The sequence below is a fragment of the Dromiciops gliroides genome, chromosome 3, assembly GCF_019393635.1.
Source record: "Dromiciops gliroides isolate mDroGli1 chromosome 3, mDroGli1.pri, whole genome shotgun sequence".
NCBI lineage: Eukaryota > Metazoa > Chordata > Mammalia > Microbiotheria > Microbiotheriidae > Dromiciops > Dromiciops gliroides.
In genome coordinates, this window is record NC_057863.1 from 51,039,383 (window position 1) to 51,066,725 (window position 27,343).

Consider the following 27,343-nt stretch of genomic DNA (forward strand, 5'->3'; position numbering starts at 1 on the left):
TTAGACTTTAATGTTTAAAATGAGAATCATTTGTTTTAGAAGACTTATTACTTGGGATATATATGCATGCATATGTATATGTATATATGTATATATATGTACACATGATTGGACTTGATATGCATATATTATATAATATTGTATGATCTATTTATCTTATCCTATTAACCAAACAGATTTTCTGTACTATATCTTTTGGTTTAAACATGCACAGACTGATTTTTAAAATAGCAATAAAAGTTTTGTGTTTTTTTAAAACAACTTAAATAGAGACAAATGCCATGTGCAAGGACATAGATATTAGATGAACTCTTAAAAACAAAATCTATGACAAGGCACAATTCAGCAGCTCTGACTTACTGTTCCTCAAACAAGACACTCCGTCTTTTGTTTCAGTGCTTGTGCCCTGGCTGTCTCCCATTCCTGGAGTTCCTGTCCTCCGCACCTCTTCTTCCTGTCCTTTTTGGCATCCTTCAAAACTCAGATCAAATTCCATTTCTTTGTGAAGGAGGCCTTCCCAGCGCTTCACCAGCTGCCAATCCTTTCCCTCCAAGATTATCTTCATTTTCTCTCTCTCTCTCTCTCTCTCTCTCTCTCTCTCTCTCTCTCTCTCTCTCTTTCTCTCTCTCTCTCTCTCTGTGTGTCTTTCTGTCTCTCTCTGTCTGTCTCTCAGCTCTCTCCCTCCCTCCTTTTTCCATTCCCTCTGTCTTTTTCTTCCCATCCTCTCCTCTCTTCAGCTCTCCTATCATCAATTCTCCTCCCCATATTCTTTAATTACTTAAAAATTTAACTTCTGTTGATTAAGATTCATTTCTTACCAATGACTGCATTATAGTATCCTCCAGAGCCCAGCTCATTCTATACTTTGTTGATACTTTATCCACATAGTAGAGTGTAAACTTCTTGAGAGTAGGGCCTATTTTTAAAAATTCATTTTTGATTGGTTGTTTTCTGTTCTATTTTTCAAAAAAAACAAGATCTCTGTTTTTGTCTCTGAGAGAAGCTTCGGATAAGACACTGACTTTCCCAGTACAGATTGGTATTGGCCTTATCATTTACTCTCTTAGTTCCCTGGGGCTGGTGGGGGGGGGGGGAGCATTAAAAAGTTAAATAACTTACCCAGATTCTCACAGTCAATACGTTTAAGAGATAGGATATGACTAGGTCTTTACAATTATGAGTCCAGATCTCTATCTACTATACCATTATGGCTGTCATGTGAGTAAGTGTGTGTGCGTGTGTGTGTGAGACAGAGAGAGAGGGAGAGAGAGAAGTTATTGCTTGAATAGAGTGAAAAAAGGCACTGTGCTTAAGCATTTAAAAATATTTTCTCATTTGATCCTCACAACAATCCTGTGAATTAGATACAGTCATTATCCCCATTGACAATTGAGGAAACTGAGGCAGACAGAGGTTAAGTGACTTCCTTGGGATCATAGCGCTAGTAAGTGAGGATGAATTTGAACTCAGATCTTCACGACTCCAGGTCCAGTGCTCTATCTATTGTGTCAAATTGGTGCATCAGTACAACAACTTAATATCTCAATTTTGTATCTTTTCCCCTATGTCTTCGATTTTTGATGAAATCGGTTCTGTCTCTCTGGCTCCTTTATTCTACCTAAACCTCTTGCTTCTTTCTCTCTATGAATGTTGTTCTCTTAAACCCTCCCTATTCTCTTATTCTGCTAACTCTATTCTGGCCACATTCCTCCATTCACAGTCTTTAGTTAACCAGATTAGGCAGTTAGCCAGTTCCACAAGGTACAGTTTTCTACACTTCAATCTTTTGTCCTTCAACTGTTCATACCCCATAAACTTTGCTACCTGTGAGATGCTGAATATTTAACCTGAGGAGCTCATAACACCAGGAATATCACAAATACAATCTATCTAACCTCATCTGAGCTCTCACCATTGCATGGTAATCCATTGATTCATCTCTGATGGAGGATCTTGCTTTCCACAGTGACTATTCCAGACTTAATTTCTTTCTTCCTTCCTTTGTTTCTTTCTTTGTTTCTTTGTTTCTTTGTTTGTTTCTTTGTTTCTTTGTTTGTTTCTTTGTTTCTTTGTTTGTTTCTTTGTTTCTTTGTTTGTTTCTTTGTTTCTTTGTTTGTTTCTTTGTTTGTTTCTTTGTTTCTTTGTTTCTTTGTTTGTTTGTTTCTTTCTTTGTTTCTTTGTTTCTTTGTTTGTTTGTTTCTTTCTTTGTTTCTTTGTTTCTTTCTTTCTTTGTTTCTTTCTTTCTTTGTTTCTTTCTTTCTTTCTTTGTTTCTTTGTTTCTTTGTTTCTTTGTTTCTTTCTTTCTTTCTTTCTTTCTTTCTTTCTTTCTTTCTTTCTTTCTTTCTTTCTTTCTTTCTTTCTTTCTTTCTTTCTTTCTTTCTTTCTTTCTTTCTTTCTTTCTTTCTTTCTTTCTTTCTTTCTTTCTTCCTTTCTTTCTTTCTTGGCAGATCCACTTAAGCCTAAAAGGCTTTGAATGTGACTCAAGCACTGTCTTTCAAGGATCAGCCTAGCTAAAGGTGCTTAAGCTCTTCCCTTCTATATCAGGTGATGAATTCCTTCATCCACAGTATTTTAGGAAAACCTTCTTCTACTAAGAACCACAAGGGTTTGTAACCTGCATTGTGGGAGGGAGTAATATGTACACTGATAGGATCATGGACCTTTGAAGTAATCCTTGATTTCATGTGTGAAAGAATACAGGACTACTCCACAGAATTTGTGTGATACAAAATTTGTTCTGTGTCCTTGCCTTCATACAGGGTGTCCCAATAGTCTTAATGCTGTTAAAGCTTAAAGCAACTTTTCCGATAGAATATTCAGCTTCCAAAATGTGAACTTACTTAAGGTGATCCTCAGTCAATTCCTAAAGCTAATGATGAGGGGTATTGACTTTTTTTTTCTTTCCCCTTTTCCTTAGCTATGATGTCATCTTTGCTGGGGGCCCTGAAGAGCTACTGAAGAAGTTCCAAAAGATCAACCACAAAGTAGTATTTTCAGCAGATGGAATATTATGGCCAGATAAAAGGCTGGCAGACAAGTATCCCATTGTCCACATTGGAAAACGTTTCCTAAACTCAGGAGGTGGGTGGCACTAATTGAATTTCAATCATAAAGAGTCATGAAGCATACCAAATTCAGGTATAGTAGCATGTAACTTGATTCTATATATGAGAATAAGGGGAGTATGAAAAACTAGGTTGAAATATTTTTCTCTGTTAGAAGAAAAAAAAAGACAATTTGAAGTACATTTTGTAATATAGAGAACATGAACTGTGCAGATGAAGATCTGTATTTCAGTCTTTTTCTGGCAATAATTAGCAATGGGATAAAGGGGAAGCCACTTGATCTTGGGGCCTCAGTTCTCCCATATGTAAAAGGAAGCCATTTGAGTGGAAGATCTCAAAGGTCCCTAAAAATTAAATAGAATTCTTTTGAGTAAATAAATTGTGTAAGCACTGTTTTATCATTCTATATTAGAAGGTAATATAGAAATACTATTAGTTATCATTTATTTCATAAAAGATTAGTTTTAGTGAGGATATTTTTATCTTTGTCCTCAGGTTTTATGATTACCTTATTCTTTCCCTCCCCCTCCTCCATTATTCCTTCTATTATTCCCTTTCTTCCTTATTTCCTTTTTTATAAAACATTTGCCTTTAGAAATTAACCAAGATTATTCAATCCCCTTCCTTATTATTTTTTTTAATTTCTCCTCTTTGCTTCTCAGTTTTCCTTCCAGACATTTTTATTTTTGTGATATTGCTACATGAAAGTTTTGGTCATGGCTAGGAAGCTGGTTTATATGTGAGAAATAGGCTAAGGGTAAACTAGTCCCTTTTTGGATGGAGTTGGTTTCAACATTTGATAATTTGAGGATATTTGATACATTTAAGTAGAAGTGAGGGAATGTTGTAGACATAAATTGAAAAGTATGGTAACAGTTCAATAGATGGTCTTTTATATAGAGGGATTGCAGGATGACATCTCCATTGCTTTAATGGATACCTTGTTTGGCAGTTAGGAATATAGATGATTTGTTGGCAGGAATTTTAGGAATCTCTCCCATTGCTTTAGAAATAGACACCAATGCTCCAAGTAAATGTTGAATGGATGGCAGAAAGAGCTGATAGGGATCACCCAACTTGGAAATCTTTAGACAGAGGACACTGTTATGTGATAGTAGGGATTTCTTACACTGGACCAGATAGGTGCTAAGTCCCTTTCAGCTCTCAAACTAATTGTCATTCAAAATAACTGTAACTGCAGTTCAGTGGAAAAGAGATACATTTTTTGAAATAGCAAATAAGGACAAAAGGTTATCAGGAAAAGGATGTAAGAGGCATTTTCTGAAGCCATCAACTTGGTAATATGCTCCAAGGCAAAAAAGCCAAAGGAATGTTGGCCTCACCCATAAATACTGGAAACAATTTGGAAAAAAGACTTTCTGCCCTGTTATTGCAATGACTGGTCAGAGGAACAGAAAGTAGCTGTTGTTCCATGAGCTGTGTCAAGTTTATAAGATCATCCGTCTGGTAAGAGGCACACCTGGTTCTTCTTTTTCTTCCTTTTCCTTTTAGTTGTGTTTTTTCTCAAAAGAAGGGAAAATGTCTGTCTTAGAATTCGTCTCTCTGCTTTCTTGCATTTTGATGGAGACATTTTCCTATTGAGGAAAAATAAGGGGAACCTCAGTATCTTACTTCATAGAAGTAAACCTAGTCTTATTTATAACTGGGGCTTTGTTTCATAGCCTCAGAAGAGGATTTGAAACAGGGGGAGAAACGATTCTAGCATTGGTTTCTTTTATAGACAAATGTTACTGGTAGGTTCTGTGCTTTTGCCATTAAGGACAAGGAGAGCAGGCCAACTTCAGACTTCTCTTTTTGAGTCTGGATGCGATAAATGGAGCCAAAGCAGGAGTTAGCAGACACAGGAATAGTGAGATCAAGTATAGGGAAAAAAAAAAGGCCAATGTCTCAGACATAAACCTCCGGCAGGATGTTCAAAGTCAGTCACTGATCCAACATTCCTTTTACTGATGTGAACATCTTTGGCATCAACCTGCTAGTGTTTCTTCCTTTCAGAAACATTGAGTCCCTTGCAGAAAGGAAAATAGGGGAAGCCTATTTTTTTTCTTAAACAAAATAAAAACTTTTTAGGAAAAAGCCCAAGCTTATTTGGTTTTAGTCTGGTTCTATCAGATTTCAGCCACCTGTATTAATTCTGGGAATATGCTTATCCAATATTGTTTTATATTAGAAAGATACTGGCCCTTGAATCAGAGGATTTGAATTCAAATCCTGCCCCTGGCACTAGCTCTGTGATATGAACAAATCACTTTATCTCAATCTTCTGTTCTGTAAAATGAGGCAGGGTGGGGAGGAAAGCTGTGTACTATATGTGAGGTCACTTCCAACCCAAATCTATGATTCTATGACAGGTAAAGAGAGAAAGAGAGAGAGAGAGAGAGAGAGAGAGAGAGAGAGAGAGAGAGAGAGAGAGAGAGAGAGCATGAGCTCGCCTTGTATATAGAGAGATGTTTTTAGACTCTAGACTCAGAACAACATAATAACATAGGTTCAGGTCTTGACTCATGTCATATACTGACTCTGTGATCCTGGACATGTTACTTGACTTCTCAGGGCTCCAGGTGACTGTCTAAGATTATATAAATGGCAGAGAGAGTGTCTTGGGAAGCACTACCCTAAACAGATGAAGTTACAGATTCATAATTGAACATTCCCTTTCCTCTCCCTCCCTTCCACAAAAATTTCCTCCAGTAATTGATGTACAAAAGAATAGAAATGATTTAAAACAGACTTTAGGCTTATCCTGTTTCCTGTTTGCCTGATCCATTATTGCACCTTGAGGTGTTTTTTTGTTTTTGTTTTTGTTTTTTGTTTTTTTGCAGGGCATTGAGCCTTAAGTGACTTGCCCAGAGTTAAGCAGCTAGTAAGTGTCAAGTGTCTGAGGCCAGATTTGAACCCAGGTCCTCCTGAATCCGGGGTCAGTGCTTTATTCACTGTTCCACCTAGCTGCCCCAACCTTGAGTCTTAATACTGTATTTTGGAATCATTTGGCTTACCATGTGTAATGGGCTGGCCTGACTCAGTTCAGTACTCTGTTCAGGTTTGATGCTGGCATAGGGAGGTCCTTTAACAGTTAACTAAAGGAGGTTTGCTTAGTATAGCATAGAAACATAGAAAATATATTCAATCACCTCCCTTTAAAAGTGAGACTAGTCTATGGGGCAGGGAACAGTGAATCATGGGGTTTTGGGACATTTGACAAATTTGAAGAACCCTGACTTTATTTAATTTGGCCTTTTTCATGCTCTTGGGTGACCAGGGAGTACCATCAAAATAACCAGAGACAGCCAAGGGGACCCAGTCAATAAAATGCCAGGGACAGCTTTGTAGCCTTTTAGGGAAAAACCGGCCTGACTTCTACTGTAGGAAAAGAGTGACCCTGGTAGATATTTGTCCTATCATACTATAAATGCTACTATTCATACTAATCACCCTATTTAGCACATATGCTCAAAGCATTTTTCATTCTAATGGGAAATGGTGTCCAGGATGGTATCTTCATTTGAAAAGTCACAGGGATGGTTACTGAATCCACAGCGGATGACACGGATACACCCTTTCTCATGTCAGTAGCAGCATGGATTTTGTTCTATTTCCATATTTGAAAATGTGTATTCAAAGGGGTCGTGCCATCAGGACGGACAGTGAGAAGCTGTTTGGGGCGTACCAGATATCACGGTGGCCTTAGTCATTTGCCCGTGAGGACAGTGTCGACCCCAAGACAGGGCTTTCAGAGTTGGAAGCTTACACTTGTTTTAGGACCTTCTGCTCTCTCCCATTGCAGGATTCATTGGATACGCACCCTATATAAACCGTATTGTTCAGCAATGGAATCTTCAAGATAATGATGATGACCAACTCTTTTACACTAAAATTTATATTGACCCATTGAAAAGGGTAAGTAAGGTCCTATGCTTTTTTTTTTTTTTTTTTTTTTTTTTTAGTGAGGCAATTGGGGTTAAGTGACTTGCCCAGGGTCACACAGCTAGTAAGTGTTAAGTGTCCGAGGCCGGATTTGAACTCAGGTACTCCTGACTCCAGGGTCGGTGCTCTATCCACTGCGCCACCTGGTCCTATGCTTTTCTGTCAGTTACAAATAATGTAGTTTTTTCCTCTCACGCCCCTCACGCCCCTTATCCCCTTTACAAGGTATTTTCTTTAGTAGTTGGAAAGACAGCACCCTTATTATTTTAATAGTTTGAAAGTCTTTTGATACCGGGGTGACTAACCCTCCTCAGGAAATAATTCAAAAAATGTTCTCTCATTGAAAGTGTATTTAATAAGAAATAAGGTATGGATTAGTGAGAAGGCAAATGGTTTATAGTCTATGAAGCTGTTTTCGTGAAAAGCTGCATGATCTAGTGGCAAGAGGTCTAGGTGCTAGGCCTGCCATTTACTAGCTGTGTGATTCTAGCAATGTTATTCAATACCTTTGAATGTCTTAAAAGCCCAAAGCTGGGCAGCTAGGTGGTGCAGTGGATAGAGCACTGGCCTTGGAGTCAGGAGTACCTGAGTTCAAATCCAGCCTCAGACACTTAACACTTACTAGCTGTGTGACCCTGGGCAAGTCACTTAACCCCAATTGCCTCACTAAAAAAAAAAAAAAAAAAAAAAAAAAAAGCCCAAAGCTGGCAGGCACCTCAAGTTCAATCTGTATTTATTCAAGGAGATATCCTCTTTGCAACATCTTCCACAAATAGTTCTCCATCGTGTCATCTTCAAAGGCAGCCAAATGGTGCTCTTCTACTTCTGGACAGTTCTAAAAGTTAGGACAATTTTTCCTAATATACGGCCAAAATATGTGTCCCTGTAATTCTCTCTCATAGCTCCTAGTTCTATTCTCTGGGCCAAGCGAAACAAGTCTAATTGTTCTGTCATATGGTAGCCCTTAACACAGTTCAAGATTGTCATCCTATCCCTAGAAGACTTCTAGGCCCAGGCTAATCTTCATTTCTATGAGCTTGTACACAAGGGTTTCCAGCACCCTCACTACCGTTAGTACCCATCTCTAGAGATGACTTCCTTTATCAGTGCTTTTCTGAAATCATGGCACCTATAAGTGAACACTATATTTGATTGAACTAGGGCAGACACCAGGGGGATCAGAAATATCTCATTCCAGATTCAGTTCCTTGATTACCGTAGCCCATATCCTTTTCGTCTTTTGACAGTTTGAGCATGTGACCCACTAAAATCTTAATGGCCTTTTTCACATGAATTGGTAACTAGCTATATCTCTCCCATCCTATATTTGCACAGTTGATTTAAGGGTTTTCTTACCTCTTTTTTGCCCCCAATACTCCACCTCTTAAAGAAGGAAGTGTGTAAAATAATACTTGCATTATGTAGATCACTGTAATTTGTGATTAGTATAAATCACTGTTAAATTTTGAATCAAAATTTGGATGTTTTGCTAAAACACATACCTACCTGTGTATTTGTATACTGCAAGAGACAGGACAGTATAGTGAATAGAAAGTTAGATAGGAAATTTCACTGACCACAATAATAGCTAGGATTTATATAGTGTTTTAAGGTTTTGCCAAATGTTTTATACATTTTATTTCCGTTGATGGGACATATGACTATGTCCCTTTCAGACTAACTCTATGGCCATAGATACGTCACTTAGCCTCATGGTGTCCTAGGCAGCATGGAGACAGTAGCTTAGAGAAGAGTTTGATTTGTTTCTTTATACTGGGAGAAGGAGTTTTGATCCTAGAATTCCTTACACTACTGAAATCAAATATCTGGGATTTCTCTTTCCCCCAAAAGAAAATTGTTAAAGAAACAGAATTTTGCTCAAAAACTGGTAGAATAGGTGGAGATCAGGAAAAATCTGCTACTTATTAACTTGAATCACTGGCTTTGAATAAATGACTGGCTTCTTTATTCAAGTTTTGCCAAGTATTATATTGACCTTGTTAAGCTGAATCTATCTGATTTGTTCCTTTAAAGAAATGCATTCTATAAAGCTGATGTGATAGCATCAGTAATAATATTATTTTTTAAATCTGTTTATTATTTCCAATTTTTAGGAAGCTCTTAATATTACATTGGATCACAAGTGCCGGATTTTCCAGACCCTCAATGGAGCTATCGGTATGCTTGTGAATTAACTCTTGAATTACTGTAAACACATTAGGTCTTTCCATTGCCTTATTGCTTTCTTCATTATTTTTGGGAAAGTGGCTGGTGTTTGGTTTTAGTTAAGAACCAGGTTCTTAACCTGTGATTTATAAACTTGATTGAGAAAATATTTTGATTACCATATTTTGGTATAATTGGTTTCTTTTGTAATCCTATCCATTTTATCTTATGTATTATTTAAAAACATTACTCTAAAATGCGGATTGTAGACTTCATCAGAGTGCCAAATGGGAAAGGGGGCAAAAAAATTGTTAAGTCAAAAGAATTGTTAGCCTGGGATCCTTGAACTTAGCTTTTTAAAATATTTTGAAAAGTATATTTCAGTATATTGATCTTCTTTGGAATCTCATGTGTTTTATTGTGTGCACTTAAAGGCATTATGAAAATGAATTCACCAGATGGACAAAGGAAACCAGAAAGCTTAAAAATTCCTGTCCTAGTGACTTACAGAATTAAGCAGAGGGGGATAATGCATAAGTGGACGAGGCTCAACCTAGTCTGTATGTATTAATACATATGGTTTCCCTTACATTCAAACCTTTCTTCCTCCCCTCAGATGAAGTTCTTTTGAAATTTGAAAATGGAAAAGCTAGAGCAAAAAATACTTTTTATGAAACATTACCAGTGGTAATTAACGGAAACGGCCCAACTAAAGTGAGTATTTGACTGGTTGGTAAATTGATGATCGATGCAGTATCATTGAATAAAGCCTGTGTTTATGGATGATTCAGAGTCAACTGGCTTGAGTTTTACTGGTACAGAATTATTTGGACCCTATTTGTGTTCACCACAGTGATCCTTCTTGAGTTCACATCCATGTGGGGCTTCTAGTTTTAGCTTCTTGATGTCAAACTGTGTTTTAGTATTTTCCCAAATAATGACTAAATTATTATCACTTTGGCTTTAAGTACTCCCATTTTAAGAAATGTCAATATTTAAAAAGTCAATGAGTCTATCCTTAGCCTTTATTTTGAATTATATTTTGAAAATGATTAATTAGTAATACTAATTTTATAGTAAGAGGCAGTATGATATAGTAGCTATTAGGGCTAACTTTGTATCCAGAAAGCCCTTGGTTCAAGTTCTACCTTTGACTTATGGTAGCTTTGGGCCCATGAGTAAATGACTTCATCTTTAAGTGCCTCAGGAAGTCTCTAAAATTACAAATGAGAGGCTGGTCTGCATTGGTGGAGGAGGTTTCCATACTGGGAGTTTACACTGATTCCAATACAGATCTACAGCATTGCACACCACTCTCTCCCCCGTGCTCCTGTCCCCAACAAAAATTTTACTTCCAAAACATGGTATATTAAAAGTTTACAAATATCAGAGTTGGCTCCAGGATTTGCTCCTGTTTGGCTTCCTCCTCTACTAAATTTCATAGAGACTGGGTCACAATAATCTTAGAGATGACAAGGGCACAGGCAGCTGTGGAATCAGCTCATACAACTGTACTAAGTGATAGACATGCAAAGCTAAAGCAAAAAGACTCTGACCCTCAAAGTACTTAGATTTTAATGGTGGGAACAACAGTGTCCCAAAAGTCTTAGTGTGTTGTTGGTTTTTTTAATGCTTAAAAACACACTAAGATTTTTGCAATCCCTTGTATATAATGAAGACCTATGAAGATAAGTAAATGTTATATTTTTAACTAATCTCCTACTGGAAGACATCATATTACAGAGGACCTCTGCCACCTTGGGTAAGTCACTTAAGATCCGTCCTTCCTGTTACAAGAGAGCTGTTATATGAGAAGGTTGGGTTGGACTAGAAGATTTGCAAGGTCTCTTTCAGCTCTTGCTCTGTAATCTTACAATCAACTCCAATTAAATGATTACAGTAGCTTTACCTAAGTCCGATTTCAGCACCTCCTCATGGCATGTGTGGAGGTGGCCCTGGCCCATTCTTGTCAAGGGTTATGCCAGTGGAGCACAGGCTCTGGCAGATTCTATCAGACTGGAAAGTCACCAGCCATGGTCCTGGCAACAGATGGAGTCCGCTGAGACTGGCCTAGCTAAGTACGGAGAAACTCACTGCCAATAGGTGATGAAATATTTTGGCTCTGGCAACCTGTGAAACTCTGGTGTATGGATATCTGGTGTACAGTACTATGAGCTGATTCCACAGCTGCCTGTGGGACTTATACCTGGGAGTAAGAGCCAGGAGTCCAGTATGACCAGATCAGAATGTGTGTGTGTGTGTGTGTGTGTGTGTGTGTGTGTGTGTATGGGGGAAGTAATAAGGTATAAAAAGACTGGAAAAGAGAGGGGGGCAGGTTGTGAAGGCCTTTGAATGCTAAACAGAGGATTTTGTATTTGATCTGGAGGTGATAAGGAACCATTAAAGTTTATCCAGTAAGGGGGAGACACATTAAAAGTTGTGCACATTAGAAACATTCCACTGATACCTGAGTGGAGGATGGGAGTGGGGAGAGACTTGTGTCAGGAAGATGAACTAGTGGGTAATTTCAATTTCAAAAGTGGGGAGGGAGAGTACTAATAATAAGAGATCAGTAAAAGCTTTATGTAGGATCTTCAGAAGGAAGCAAGGATTCTAAGAGGTAGTGGTGAGAAGGACATACATACCAGATGTAGGGGGAGACCAACTGTATCAGTGTATTCAGAACATTAATGGATCCATTAATTAATTGAAACAAGTTTCCTAAATTAATATGACAAGAAAGCTCAAGTTTAGCAGGTGATTTGAAAGTCTTGATGCAGCTTTCCAAAGTGCCTCACTGTAAGTGGAGGTGGCTGGTTGTGGGTGATAGCTGGGTGGCATCTGACTCTTGACAAGTTGTCTTCCCCTCATGCCCATAGATGCCATTAACAACTGCTGAAAATATTATTGACTGCTAGCTTAAAAGAAAAGAATAAAGGGAAGAAAAAGATTTTATGATGTCATTATCAAACCACAGGGATTCAGAAATAGAATCAAAATTTGGGTGCCAAGGGAAAATTAAATCCAGCTCTGTTTCCCTTTGCAGTGAAATAGGAGTTACTCATGTTTGGTGTAGTGCCACTGTATTTTTCCAAGGTTCTGGAAATTGTTAGTTTCTCATGAGTGCCAAGAAATGCCAAAGCAGGCTTAGAACCAGAAATCAGAACTCATTTGTTTGTCTCTTAAATTGAGCTTCTGTTTACTCCATAATCCTTTATACTCCTCTTACTAATCAACACCCCTTACCTGAAGTTGGGCTTCTGATCATCTCTTCTTTTCCTGCCTTCCAAATTGGGTGTGAGTGGTTGTATCTCCATCAAGTGGAGTGAGTAGTCCATTTGTTCCATAGAGGTCAGCCATTGTGAATAAAACATAAAGGAAGGCAGACTGACTGAATTTATCTTTGGAGTTAAAATAGTTAGAAGGGGAAGGAAGTTTTCTAAAGTTCCAAGTCCATTGACTGGAACAAGGTGTCCCCTGGACAAAATGGTAATTTAGGTTGTTTTACTGTTTTACTTCTTTTTCTTTGTCCTCTGAACCCTTTACTCCCTCTTTGCGATTTTTCCTGCTAGAGTCAGTGTTGTCATGATAGAAAAGCAACCTTTAGGACCAGGGAGACCTGGGTTACTTCTTTCACATTCTAGCTGTGGGTCTGGAAGAGAGGCGGTCCCTACACACCTCTCCAAATTAATTGGCTAGTAGCATTCAAGTCCATTGATTAACATGATTGATTTGAAGGTGGTCTTAAGTTACTTAACTTCCTCTAGTTAGGAAAGTTGATCTACATTTCCTTTGAAATTCTCCTGCCTCTGGGCTGGCTCTGCTCTGTGTGTGTGTGTGTGTGTGTGTGTGTGTGTGTAAGTGGGGGGGGTCTGAGTCCCCAAAACCCCATTATTTTCTCACATGCTCAAAAATCCAGCAAAAGTAAATACTACATTGACCATATAACTTGTGTATGTTATAGTTCCTCACCTCTGCAATTCAAGAACAGAGGTGCATTTTCTTATATGTCTTCTCCTGGGTTATCTATTAATTTTGACTACAACTTTTTTTGAAGCTTAATGATAGAATTCCTAGAAGGATACTCCATATCTCTTTATCCCAGGTTAATGAAGAGGGAAATGAATTGTTTTCTGTTTGGATGAAGATAGAAATGATATTTTACATGAGAAGAAAAAAAAATATTCCTGTGAAATTTAATACTCTATTTTTACTAAAGAAGACAATACTTGTTTTAGTTTGAAAGGGAATGGCAACATGCAAATTGTTTTCTTCCTCTATGGTAAACCGGATTACTCTTAGTGGATATATTATTGTATTAAAAGTGAAAGTTCGGGGGGGCAGCTAGATAGCACAGTGGAATAAAGAACCAGCCCTGGATTCAGGAGTAGCTGAGTTCAAATCTGACCTCGGACACTTGACACTTACTAGCTGTGTGACCCTGGGCAAGTCACTTAACCCCCATTGCCCCGCAAAACAAACAAACAAACAAAAAAGTGAAAGTTCTCTGCTGCACTAACGTCCTACTCCAGTGATTATGTGAGGGAGGAGCCCTGTATTCTAAGAGTCTTGCTTCATGAACCCCAGACTGTGGCAAACTTGTCCTAAACTAGAAAGATTTTCAGGACAGATTATGTTTGGAAAGACTCATCAATGGAAGATTGATTAGCAGGGAAAGAATATTTGTTTTTTCCCAGTTGCAGCAATTTATGTAAATAGATGACCTAGATATGGAAGGGTTGTGACCTCTAATGTGAAGGAAGAACTTTATAAATGAAGTCTTGGATCCTTGAGCTAGAAGTAAATCATGACTAAAGAGAAGCTATTTTCTGTTTATGATAACAAGATGAAATATGCTGGTCATTAAGAGCTGATTTAGGTTCTTATGTATTTGAAAAAGTGTAGTCCTGAATTAAAATAAAACATTTGTCTCTCTCAGTGGGATGATTTGTTAGTAATTCTGATGCCTCAGATTTTACTGTTATTTTTCTTCCGACAACGTTAGAGGACACATATTTTAACAGCATCTTTTTGAGATATTTATAGGGACAGTTAATATTTTCATCAGACATATACAGAACATGAGCCATAGGAAGGTGGAGTGAATAATCTAATTGAATAAATAAAGTGCCATAGAAGTATTTTTAAAAATAATTTTAATGAAATAATTTATTTTAAAATTTAATTCATATTTTATATTTAAAATATTTTATTGATATCTTTTCATATTGTATTCAATTCCCCCACCCAGAGAATTATCCCTATTAACAAATAATTTTTATTTTATTGTTTTTATTTTTTGATGAGGCAATTGGGGTTAAGTGACTTGCCCAGGGTCACACAGCTAGTAAGTGTTAAATGTCTGAGGCTGGATTTTGAATTCAGGTCCTCCTGACTCCAGGGCCAGTGCTCTACCCACTGTGCCACCTAGCTGCCCCACAAATAGTTTTTTACAAGTGTGTGTGTGTGTGTGTGTGTGTGGGGGGAGGTCAGGGGGGAATTCAGGAAAATAAAAAACACCTCAACTAAGACACTCTTTAGTGTCTTCTCCCACTTAGCCAAAGAAGGGAGAGGTATGTTTTCATGAGACTTTTTTTTCTAAAATCAATTTGACTTTCACTAAGATGGAGAAACACTTTAATTTAATATATATGTCATCAAATAATGCAAAATATTCCGGTCATAGTGACCTTGGAAATTTGAATGTGGATTCCATACTTTGTTTTGCAAGGCACTTAAACAAGTTAATAGAGTAGACCAAGTTTGATTGCCATTGAAAGTGACATCACAAGGGGCAGCTAGGTGGCACAGTGGATAAAGCACCAGCCCTGGATTCAGGAGGACCTGAGTTCAAAACCGGTCTTAGACACTTGACACTTACTAGCTGTGTGACCCTTGGCAAGTCACTTAACCCCCATTGCCCTGCAACCCCCCCCCAAAAAACCCCCAAAAACCAAAGAAACAAAAAAGAAAGTGACATCACATTTGGAAGGTTCTTTGGGATTGTGAAAGAAGGGTGAATACATCATTGCTGAGTAGAATGGGATTGCCCAGATCCACTATTTAACTGCATAATTAGTTTTTAGTCATTTCAATAGCTGCCAGAATAACTGTCTGAAACTTTTATAGAGGAAACAGATGTTGTAGCACGGGGGAAAAAATCCTACTGTTTTAATTACATCAAAGACCCAGGAAAAGGAGTGTTCCAGGCTGTAGATTATTTTCCTTCTAAGTACTATTTGATGATTTAATTAAGGTGGAAAGTAGATTATTACAAGATGAAATATTAATTTTTAAAAAAAATAAAGTGAATGTCTTTAATTCCTATTTTGTTTGTTTTTTGTGGGGCAATGAGGGTTAAGAGACTTGCCCAGGGTCACATGGCTAGTAAGTGTCAAATATGTGTGGCTGGATTTGAACTCAGGTCCTCCTGACTCCAGGGCCAGTGCTCTATCCACTATGCCATCTAGCTGGCCCCAATTCTAATATTTTCTTGAAAAAAATTAAATTATCACAGGTGTTCTGATGCTCTTAATAATTTAATATATGCGGAGCAGCTAGATGGCGTAGGGGATAGAGCACCGGCCCTGGAGTCAGGAGGACCTGAGTTCAAATCCGACCTCAGACACTTAACACTTACTAGCTGTGTGACCCTGGGCAAGTCACTTAACCCCAATTGCCTCACCAAAAAGAAATTTTTAAATTAAAAAAAAATAATTTAATATATGAATTAAGGATTGACCCATGATGAGTTTAAGGTAAAAAAAAAATCCTCAAAATTTATATTTGGAAGTTTGAAGCAAATTTTTGCATTATTGCTGGTATTTAGGTTTGTTTTGTTAAAACTTCATTTAATTCTTATCTAAATTATTTTTCAAAAAAAGAAGATTAATGAAGGATATTTATAAGTTTTTCAGGGGCCATGTTTCAATCATTGCTAAATAGCATTTATCAAGAGAACATGATTTGAAAAAAATACTGCTTTTCTTTGTAGGATAAGTTTTTCCTGAACTGTGGAAAAAATGTGATTTAATGAATGGGTGGTGGGTGTCAAGTTCACTTTGACATCTGGCAGTGAAAATTATCTTGTTTTTTTGTTGCAGTGTTTCACTTAAAGGACATTAGAGTGGTTCTGTAAATAGAGAATTTTTTAAAAGCTTGTCATGGCTGCTTATTGCTTATCTGTCATAGGAGCCTAATTCTTGAATTCCCCTTGTTCTTGCAGAAATGAGGAATGCATTATCTCTGGCATGCTTCTTTCCAAAAAAATAATAGCCAGTTATGTACAAGGATGTTCATATGTATGAATATGCCTATATATGGATATATAGCTATAAAGAATGTGTTCTTCTGTGCGTGCATACATCTTTACCTATACCTAAGAGTAATGATTGACATTTATGTTGTGGTTTCAAGTTTATAAAGTACATTATCTCCTTTTAAGCCTCATATTGACCTTGAGAGATGGTTTTGACATTTATTATTATTCCCATTTTACATCTAAAGAAATTAAAGCAAAGACCACATGAGCCAGGTCCACCTTGGTACAGTTCTTGTTCTTTTGTTTTTCCTGTCATCAAGCCTCAGTGGGATAAACAGACCTAGTTCTTCATTGGATCCTAGTATGGAAAGAATGCAAGGCTCTTTCTCATCCTGGTGACCCTTTCCTGGATACCCCCTGCTCATCAATGCCTTTTTTTTTTTTTTAAACCAAGGTGCCTGGAATTAAGCACAGTACTGCAAATGAGGTCTGACAAGGGCAGAATCCATGGCAGGATACAGACTAAACATCTCCCTGTTCCTGAAACTGACCCTCCTCCTAATGTGGCACAGGAATTCACGAGCCTTTTCTGGCTAACATATCACTCTGCTGACTCATTGTCCACTTAAATCTCCAAATGCTTTTCAGAATAACTGCTGTTTCTCCATCTAATACCTGGGAAGTTGACCTTTTTTTGTACCAAAGGACAAGACAATATTTTTCCTCACTGGATTTTTTTCTTCTGAGACTCAGCCCAGTGTCCTAGCCTGTGAGGATCCTTTCGCATCTACGTTCTGATATTAGATATGAAACCTTGGGAAAGTAATTTAGGTCATCTGAGCCTCCAGATTTTCATCTGTAAAATGGCAGAGTGTGCCATTGGACTAGAGGAGCTCAGGTTTTTTTCAGTCTTAAATCTATGATCTTATAATAAAATAAGCCACTAGTGGCAGTGTCAGATACTGGCAGGAGGAGTGGTTTTAAAGTTAGAGGATCTGAGTTAAAATCCCAGCACTCCTACTTTAATCACCAAGCATGTAAGCGTTGGCTGGGTACCAGATATTCCATAAGGCAGAAACAACAACAAAAAAGAAACAGTACCCCAGATCATAAAGAGCTTATATCCTCTCCCTGCTGTCTAAGTGACCATGGGTGATTTCTTTTTCTTCCCTGGCCCTCAGTTTCCACATCTGTCAAATGAGGGAGCAGAGTTCCACGGGTTCTTCTGTCTCCAAATCCTGTAATCCCATGTGGAAGAAAAGAAGTTATCAGGAGACAGAACAAAGAAAGAACCCAACTAAGCTTAAGGTGCTTAAGGGAATTTATTTTGGGGTGGAAGTGTTTTTTAATATTTTTAGTGATCCAACCATCAACCAACATTTATTTAGCACCTACTATATATACCAGGTACTGTACTGAGGATTAAAGACAAAAATGAATTGCCTCTTCCCCTCAAACAGCTTTTTTCTTTCTGGGGAAACAACATGAACACACACAACTATGTACAAAATGCATTCAATGTAAACATAAGATGCTGTCAGGGAGGAGGTTCTTGCCATTAGAGATATCAAGAAAGGCCTCAAATTGGTAGTGCCTGAACTGAGACTTAAGAAAAACTAGGGATTGTAAATGACATCTTTTACTCCTGCAGACTCTCTGGCTGAGTCACTCCCCAACAACCTGGTGAAAAAAGGGTGTACTTGGACAGGTGGTGTCAGTTTACAGTGGGCTAAAGGTGTGATGAATTGGACAGTCCTCAATAGAATAATCACCCAGTTTTCTCTAAAAGATGGAAACTCATGAAATTGGTGTCTCAGTCATACCTCTAAAAAGGTTCATCTGCCTTCAAAGAGTTCTAACCCATGGCTGAAGAACATTAGTCATATGGTGTTCTTTTAGATTGTATTTGCCCCTAAGCTTGATAGTGAAAACCTGGTTGTTTTAAGTAGTCATTTATTGGACTTTTGGGAATCATTAACTGAATTAGGAACATTGTATGTCATCTCTTTCTCACTCCTACATTTCTCTCTTTTATCTTACTACTGTGTTCCAGTAAATTATTTTATTGTTTCTTAAATGAAGAGGGAACACATTCCCATTCATGATGACTTTTTTTTTTGGCTCATCCACCTACATTTGTTTTATTTTGTGCTGAAAGTGAAACTCTAGATGACATGAATATTAGTTGACTTTTAAAGAAACCCTTAAAAGGTCTAAAACTGACTTTAAAAATAAGTTATCTTGGGTTAAGAGAAAATAGTTGAGAAAGACTTTCCATTATTAAAGGGACTTTTCCTTTTGTTTACTAGATTCAACTGAACTATTTTGGAAATTATATCCCTAATGCTTGGACCCAGGAAAATGGATGTACTGTTTGTGATTTGGATGTAATTGACCTATCAACTTTAGAAGTAAGTATAATGGTACATTCAGTGTGCTTACAGACTATGAATTGTCATTGCTTACTGATATATTTGGAGGAAAATCATCAGTTAAATTATTTTTATTCTTCTTTGCTTATGTGGTTGTTTGTTCTCTTGCTACTGTTGTTCCTACAGACCTGTGAGTTACTGAACTTATAATTTTAGAGAGTTGCTTGTGGTCCTAAGAGGTTACATGATTTGCACACAGATGCAGTATGTGTCAAATATGGAGCTTGGACCCAAGTCTTCCTAAACTCTAAGGTCAGCCCTCTATCCTCTGTGATGGTCTACCTCTCTAATAAGGTGGATGTCAAAACACCAAAGGTAGTCTTTTAAATAGATCTGATAGGTGTGACAATTAAAAAAAAAATCTGAGAGACTGAGTTTCTGGGTAAATTGAAATCAGTTTTTTTGATGACATCTAGAAGGCAGTCAACGAAAACAGGCTCATTGTTCCCTCAGTAGCCAAAGAGAAGATCTCTTGAAGCTTCAGTATTTATAAAGTCTTTTGAAAAAGGGGTGGAAATAATATGAAGGTGAAAATCAACTCTGATTGTTCAACAAGACAATGAATATTATAATGGGAGGTGGGCTATATGAGGGTCTTGGTGTAGGTGACTTGGATTACCCAAATCTTGAATTAAGGAGATTTATTAATTTCCATATCATCTGTCTGATAAAAGGGAGAATCAACATTTCCCAGACCTGTCTGAGCAAACACAATGAGCAGGAATATACCCATTATCCTAGAATTAGAATTTATTTTACAGTCTCATTAGGTTATGGCCTGGGTAAATCTTTTTTTTCCCTTTTGTTTTTTGGCGGTGCAATAAGGGTTAAGTGACTTGCCCAGGGTCACACAGCTATTAAGTGTCAAGTGTCTGAGGTCGGATTTGAACTCAGGTCCTCCTGAATCCTAGGCTGGTGCTTTATCCACTGTGCCACTTAGATGCCCCAATACAAAACCTTCTGGGTAAATCTTTAAGAGAGATTTCCCACACTGGTTGATTTCTGGATGAAGAAGTAGAGAGAGGGAAAAATTTGGTCCTGATTCAATAAATAGTTATTAAATATGAAAGAAATAATTAATTTCTCACATGAGTTTTCTAGTCTTTAAAGATGTCAGTTGCTTATGACTCTAACTATTCTTTCCATCTGAGCTACTTCACAAATTTGGTGAAATACCCAAGCTCCACCATGGGCTTGGCTTTTTCCTTAGAGTTAATACGAAGTTAGTTGTCAGGTTGTTCATAGTTTTAAGGGAAAAAATGTGTCATAACCACTTAGGACCATTTAAAAAAATCTAATGTTATTTGTAGATTTTTAGAAAGATTTTCCCTAAGGATATTTATTTACATTTATTTTTTGGCAGCCAATATTTCAAATGAATAGGCAACCTTCAGACCTAATACTGTTGTGATCTAGGGGAGTGAAGAGCTTTCAAGATATGATAAAGCAACATTTTGCTTCAAGCAAATCTCTTTGATAACCTGAAGGAGTACAAACTGCCATGAGGAGTATATGGTAGAGAGAATATGAAGTCATGGAAATTTACAGGAATGCAGTTCTACAAACTGCTGGCCTCATAAGTAAGGAATAATTCAAGAGAACAAAATTTAACTCTAATAAAGTTCAGGATTTCAGGAGTAAATAATTTATATTCTTACCAGTGTCTAAAGGTGGATGAAAAATAAGTTGTCCACTTTTGAGAGCTACTGAACAGGACCACGTTTTATTTGAAAATAAGACCTTTTTTGTTTGTTTGTTTGCTTTTTTGCTGAGCAGTGAGTGTTAAGTGACTTGCCTAGGGTCACACAGTTATTGTCAAGTGTCTGAGGTTGGATTTGAACTCAGGTCCTACTGAATCCAGGGCCAGTGCTTTATCCACTGCGCCACCTAGCTGCCCCTGAAAATAAGACATTTTGCCCAACTTCTTAACAAACAATATTTCCTACTCATAAAAAATGCCAAAATATTTCTGAATAAAGATATAATGAAGAGATGTTTAAAATGACATTTTTTGCAAAACTTATAAAATAGAGCTACTGCTCCTTCTTGTTTCATTCTCATTTATTTGAACTGATATAGGAATTGTTTTTAAAAAAAGCTTGTTTCTTTTTGATATGGAGTTGGGACATATCATGGAATTTGGGACTATTAACGTTTAAACTGGCCAGCTAAACTAAAGGACTTGGGTCTGGGGAAACTCTTCTTGTGAAGCTAAGCTATCAGGATGGACACACCTAACAAGTAAGGGAGATAAGCCCATTAGGCATGGCTGCTGCCTGATCTACACCAGGGGACAGAGATAACTCCAGACGTCAGGACCACCAACCCTCACTCAAACTTTCACCACTCCCAAAGGGAACTTTCCTTTGTCAGGTGGTCACTTCATCCATCCACCCCATCTACCAGCTTTAAAAGCTTTTCCCTTTCTTCTGTTCAAGGAGATAGGTATCTCAGATAATCATGTCTCTGAACCATCTCCCCTTTAGAGAAGTCTTTCTCTCTTGGTTTCTTTCTCTAGTGCCCAAATAAAGGACTTTTATTCTAATTGGATTTGTGTGCAAGGGGGTGTAATGTTTTTTTAATTTAATTTAATTTTTTTTTTGCGGGGCAATGGGGGTTAAGTGACTTGCCCAGGGTCACACAGCTAGTAAGTGTCAAGTGTCTGAGGCCGGATTTGAACTCAGGTACTCCTGAATCCAGGGCCGGTGCTTTATCCACTGTGCCACCTAGCCGCCCCAAGGGGGTGTAATTCTTTAAAGAGGAATATGTAAGGACCCCCACCATCACCAATTTCCCATGTGACACTTTCTACTGTAAAGATGTGAAAATCCCTTAATTCTTAAAAAGAACTGTGATCTCAGAGAAGTTTAAAAATATCACTAGAAAATCAAAGTTACAAACAATATTAAATCATTAAAATCATCACCTTAAAGTTAATATATCTATTTGGTATAACATAAAGAGTCTTAGGTCTGAAGTGAAGAAGACCTGAATTCCAATCCAGCTTCAGACATTTCCTAGCTATGCAACTCTGTGAGCAAATCACTTAACCTGTCTGCCCCTCTTTCCTCATCTTTAAAATGAGGATTATAATAGCATCTCTGCCTCCCAGAATTATCATGAGGATAAAATAATATTTGTAAAGCTCTTTGCAAATCTTAAAATGTCATATAAATACTAACTAATTATATTATGGTTATTATTGTTATTATCATATTTTAATAATGTCATTTTCAACTAAATTCAATATTTTAAATAACTCGGCTAATAATATGTGATCAGCATTGTAGTCTAGTTTTAAGATTATTCTTGGGGATTGTTTTATGTCCATGTAATCTGTTTCAGATTTTAAGTTATTAGAGATAAGGATCCATCTCTCTGTCTCTGTTTTTGTCTCTTTCTCTCAGTGTGTTTCTATATGTATATATACACATCAGTGTGTTTATATTTTTGTGTATATATGTGTGTTTATATGTATATATATACACATACACACATATATATATATATACACACACACACACACACACACATATATATATATATATATATACTTATGAATTGGAGTATTTTAGTTACCTTTAATTAATGTGGCCAGTTTAATTTAAAAAAATTGTGCTGACAACCTAAATGTGTTAGGCACACAATGATGTTAGGTGCATTCATTTACTTTGAAAGGAGCTTAATAACTGCAACAATTTTCTTCTGTTAGCAACAGGAAGCAGCATAATGTTCAAAAACCTTGGTTCTGATCCCATTGCTCCTACTTTATATCTGTGTGATCTTGGGTAAGCCACTTACCTGCCTTAGGCTTCAGTTTCATCACCTTTAAAATGAGGGACTAAAATTGAATGGTCTCTGATTTCTTTACTTTTTAACATTTTTTGATCTAAGTTTCTCATGTTAAAATATATGTTTTATTTTACTTTAAAGAAATAAGTTCTATACTGCACAAATAATGTAATTTCTCCTCAAACCCCACCTCCATCCTTTTATTGATACTGTTTACTGCATAAAGAGGAGAGTCAAGGGTTAATTTGAACATCTAATATTAGATTTAATTAGTTAGAATAGCTAGAAAGCCTTTCTGAACAAATTCCAAGACTGAATTACCATATACTGATTTCCACACTTTGGAGATCATGCTATAGTGAAGATATATATGTGTGTGTATACATACACATAAACACACACATATATATGCATAACCATATACACATATATGTATATATGAAATGCACACAGATTTATACATATATTCCCAATTTTTATTCACATATTGTCAACTCCCTTTCTTATTTGTTCTTATAGGCTGCAGACCAGCCTTTCCCTTTCAATCAACACTTGAATTTAGCCTAAATTGCGGCCTACTTGAATAAAAGTACATTTTACTGCCTTTTCCTAGGAATATCCAAGAGTAACAGTTGGTGTCTTCATTGAGCAGCCAACACCTTTCCTACCTCGATTTCTAGACCTGTTGTTGACACTGGATTACCCCAAAGAAGCTCTTAAATTCTTTATTCATAACAGTGTAAGTATTTTGATGGTGAGTTCTTTGGGGAGGGGGTGTGCAGTTCTTAGAAATATGGACAGTCAGTAATGGTTTAAACACAAAAAATGATGCCTTAAAAGCACTGAGATGTTCAGGGGGGAAATGGGATTTTGACTAAGAACATAATCAACATTTGTAAATCTGTGATGAACATGCATAGGGTGATATTGGATAAGTCCATAGAATCCTGAAGAATCAGAGCAAAGGAAGACTCCTGAAGTTTAAAAACAATTTCAAGATGCAAAGTCTAGCAAATTTCTGAAACTCATTATGTCCAGATTGTAGTATAGCCTGGAAAAGCATTAATTAGTTAGTATATTTTAACGAGTAATACAGCAACTCATGAGTTTAAAAGTCTTGGGATATTAGGGCTAACATTCATGGTGACATCGCTGAAGGAAAACATGCTCTATCCAGAAAGTTCCTCAGTGCCCTTGTCAGAGACAGGATACTTGGTGGAAGGGTTCATTAATATATCATTTATTATATTCATAAAATTTATTTTCCTTTGTCTGCTAACTGTGGATAAAAATACAATGTGTGATCCCACCTCTTCAGGAATTGCAAGGGAAATGCACTATAAAACATTTTGTTAAAGATCTGGGATATCCTCATTATAAAAGACATGCTCATTTGTCAAACAGCATTCAAATCATGAGTTGGTTCAGAGATTTTTTTTTTTAATGACACATTAACAGCTCCCATGATGAACTGAAACTGGTAGCAACTGCCCACTAACACATTTGCCAGTATATCAAATGTTGCAAAGATTCTTTGCGCTTGTCCTCAAAATATTGGTGATAAAATGTTTATTTTCATGGGGGTAACTAATAGAAAAAAGCCAATATTATTGCCTCAGAGTATGAGGATGATAATGATAATATGTGTGTTTTATATATTCAACTTTTTGGATATTTTATATGTTTCTAGAATCCCAGAACATGATCTAGAACAGGGCTTCTTAAACTTTTTCCATTTGTGATCCCTTTTCTCCCAAGAAATTTTTATGCTACCCCAAGTATATGTGTATTATAAAAGAGGTATACATAACCTTTAACTGTTGCCAAATTTATCATGAGTCGCACATTCACTTATCCAACCCCATATGGGGTCACGACCTGAAGTTTTTAGAAGCTTTATTCTAGAACACACTTTGAGGGTATTTTTCCTTTCTTTTGACTTATTAAGCTCGTGATTCCAAATCCTTATATCAAGGGCAATTTCTGCATATATAATTGAAAGTTTTGAAATGGTCTCTTTTTAAAATGATGCTCAAATACATACTTCACGATAAACACCTGTTTCATTCGAACAATGGTAAAATGCAGTACTTAGTAAATGAATCTTACTTTGTTATAAGAATCCTTTACAAAGCAGCATGATGTCTAAACAGCATTTTAAAACACATTGATTGCCCCTCACCTCTCTTCTTTGGTGTTATTTTCTCTAATTATAAATTTTATTAATTTGTTACAGGAGGTCTATCATGAAAAGCACATCAAAGAATTTTGGGAAAAGGCTAAAGATATGATCAAGAATATCAAAATTGTTGGTCCAGAGGAAAGTCTAAGTCAAGCAGAAGCCAGAAATATGGGGATGTATGTTTTTAATAATTTTTTTGTGGGCCAATGAGGGTTAAGTGACTTGCTCAGGGTTACACAGCTAGGAAGTGTCGAGTTTCTGTATCCAGATTTGAACTCGGGTCTTCCTGAATCTAAGGCCGGTGCTTTATCCAGTGTCACCTAGTTGCCCCTAGCTGATTATTCTTATGAGCATTTACACTAAAGCTTTAATATTTAACAATGGTTAACTGTCCTATAGCAGTTCCAATTGACTGAAATATTTTTTTTTGTTTCAGGGATCTCTGTCGTCAAGATGACAAGTGTGATTATTATTTTAGTCTTGATGCAGATGTTGTTTTGACGAATCCTAAGACTTTGAAGATACTGATAGAGCAGAACAGGTACTCAGCAAAATTTGGTGGGAACCCCTATTAAAAAGATCTTCCTCATGTACAATTCTCTTTGAGATCTGAAACCACCACATACCATGTGCTTAATCAGGGTATTCAGTTCAATGGATATTTTTTTCAAATGCTAATTACTTGCAAGGCACCATGCCAGGTGCTGCAGAGTTTGATATAGTATTGACAGTCTTCACAGAGAACTTTAAATCTAATGGGGGATATGTATATAAATAATTAAGATGTAAGTGTAATAAATTTGAAGAAAAATGAACTTACTCAACTTGTGAAAAGGGTTATGATATCAGGGGAAGCTTCATGGAGGAAAGGCCATTCAAATATGTCAGGGCCCACAAAGCTGAAAAGAATAGCTAACACATTAGGTGATTAATTCTGGTTCCCAGAAGACTTTTTTATAAGCTTGAAGATACAGGGTAGCAAAATACAGTGGAATGTGATGGGAGTAAATTTAAGGTCTTACAAGGTTCAAAAACTCAACTTCACAAACACTAGATGCAGAAAGAATATCTTCAGAGCAATTTATATGAAAAAAAAATCTGGGGATTTAGTGGACTGCAAGCTCAATGAATAAGTAATGACTGAACAGTCAGAAAAAGCTAATGGCATGTTCAAACATATTAAGAGAAATACAATGTCCAGATTGAGAGAAGTAGACTACCATGGCTCAACTACTTTGGTAATATTATATTTAATTCAATTTTATGCAGGACATTGATAATATAAACAGCACCCATAGGAAGGCCAACCAGGATATGGTGAATTGGAGCACACAGAATTTACAGTATGGAGGAAAGATAATCATGTGGGATGTGACAGTTATCTTTAATTATTTGAAGGCTGTCATGTGGAAGACAAATTAAATTTGTTTTGCTTGGCCTCAGAGGGCTGTTGGATAGAAGTTAGAGAGAGACAGTTTTAGGTTTGATGTCAAGAGAACCTTCTTGCCCTGTCTGTAATTAGAGTTCTGCAGAAGGAATGTGCTGCCTCAGGAGGTAGTCATTTTCTTTTTACACTAAATCTTCAAGTGAATGATTGGGTGTAGATTTTTACTCTGATTTCTTCCAAATCTGAAATTCTGTAATTTTGCAAATAAAGCTTTTGGGTGAATGCATCTTTAGAAGGCAGGTTGTCACCGTTAATTGATCACTTACTCAAAGAAAAAAATTAGTACTTAGTATGTGTGAAGCATTGTGTTAGGTCCTGAAGGAGATGCAAAGGCAAATATGACATGGCCCCTGTCCTCAATGACACCAGATCCCTTTTTCAGATGAAAAGTTTTCTATCTAGTTACTCCTTCCCTGTCTTGAATCATTCATACAATAAACATTTAATTAGTACCCATTAGGTATAAGATATTGTGTTAGGCACCTAAGATAGATAGATAGATAAATAATAGATGGATGGATAGATAGATTAGATAGATAGATGGAGATAGATAATTTATTAAACACAATGTACAAAACATTGTCCAACAGGCAGACAGGTCAACCTTTGCCCCTAAGGAGTAAAGATTCTAATGCATAAGGGTAGTGGAAGACAACACATAAAGGGGATCTGGAAATGGGAACATACACTATGAATGGCATGCTTTAGAGGTGGCCATGGAGTATTGTGGTAATCTTGGCCCCAGCAGGATAAGTCCAGAACTAACCTATAAGATTCAGGGAACACAAGGATAAAACTGAAGGGTTGCAGTGGGGAGGAGGAAGAGATGGTAGTAGAGGAGCTACAAAGATGAACAGTTTTACAAATAGGAATTATGAGGCATTTATTTATTTATGAATTCATTTATTTATTCATTCATTCATTCATTCATTTGTTTATTTATTCATTTATTCATTCATTCATTCATTTATATATATATATATATATTTATTTAATTTTGGGTGGGGCAATGAGAGTTAAGTGACTTGCCCAGGGTCACACAGCTAGTAAATG

The 27,343-nt window shown here is 36.8% G+C and overlaps 1 protein-coding gene across 1 annotated transcript in view; it reads left to right on the forward strand.

Moving 5' to 3' along the window:
* The window catches only part of PLOD2 (procollagen-lysine,2-oxoglutarate 5-dioxygenase 2), a 97,440-nt gene that overhangs the window by 47,871 nt on the left and 22,226 nt on the right, over nucleotides 1-27,343 (forward strand). Inside the window, exons 4-11 of the mRNA XM_043994910.1 lie at nucleotides 2,918-3,081; nucleotides 6,871-6,983; nucleotides 9,125-9,188; nucleotides 9,793-9,890; nucleotides 18,747-18,848; nucleotides 23,275-23,400; nucleotides 24,898-25,019; nucleotides 25,280-25,384. Of these exons, the coding sequence (XP_043850845.1) occupies nucleotides 2,918-3,081; nucleotides 6,871-6,983; nucleotides 9,125-9,188; nucleotides 9,793-9,890; nucleotides 18,747-18,848; nucleotides 23,275-23,400; nucleotides 24,898-25,019; nucleotides 25,280-25,384 (894 nt within the window). The remainder of the gene's footprint in view (nucleotides 1-2,917; nucleotides 3,082-6,870; nucleotides 6,984-9,124; nucleotides 9,189-9,792; nucleotides 9,891-18,746; nucleotides 18,849-23,274; nucleotides 23,401-24,897; nucleotides 25,020-25,279; nucleotides 25,385-27,343) is intronic.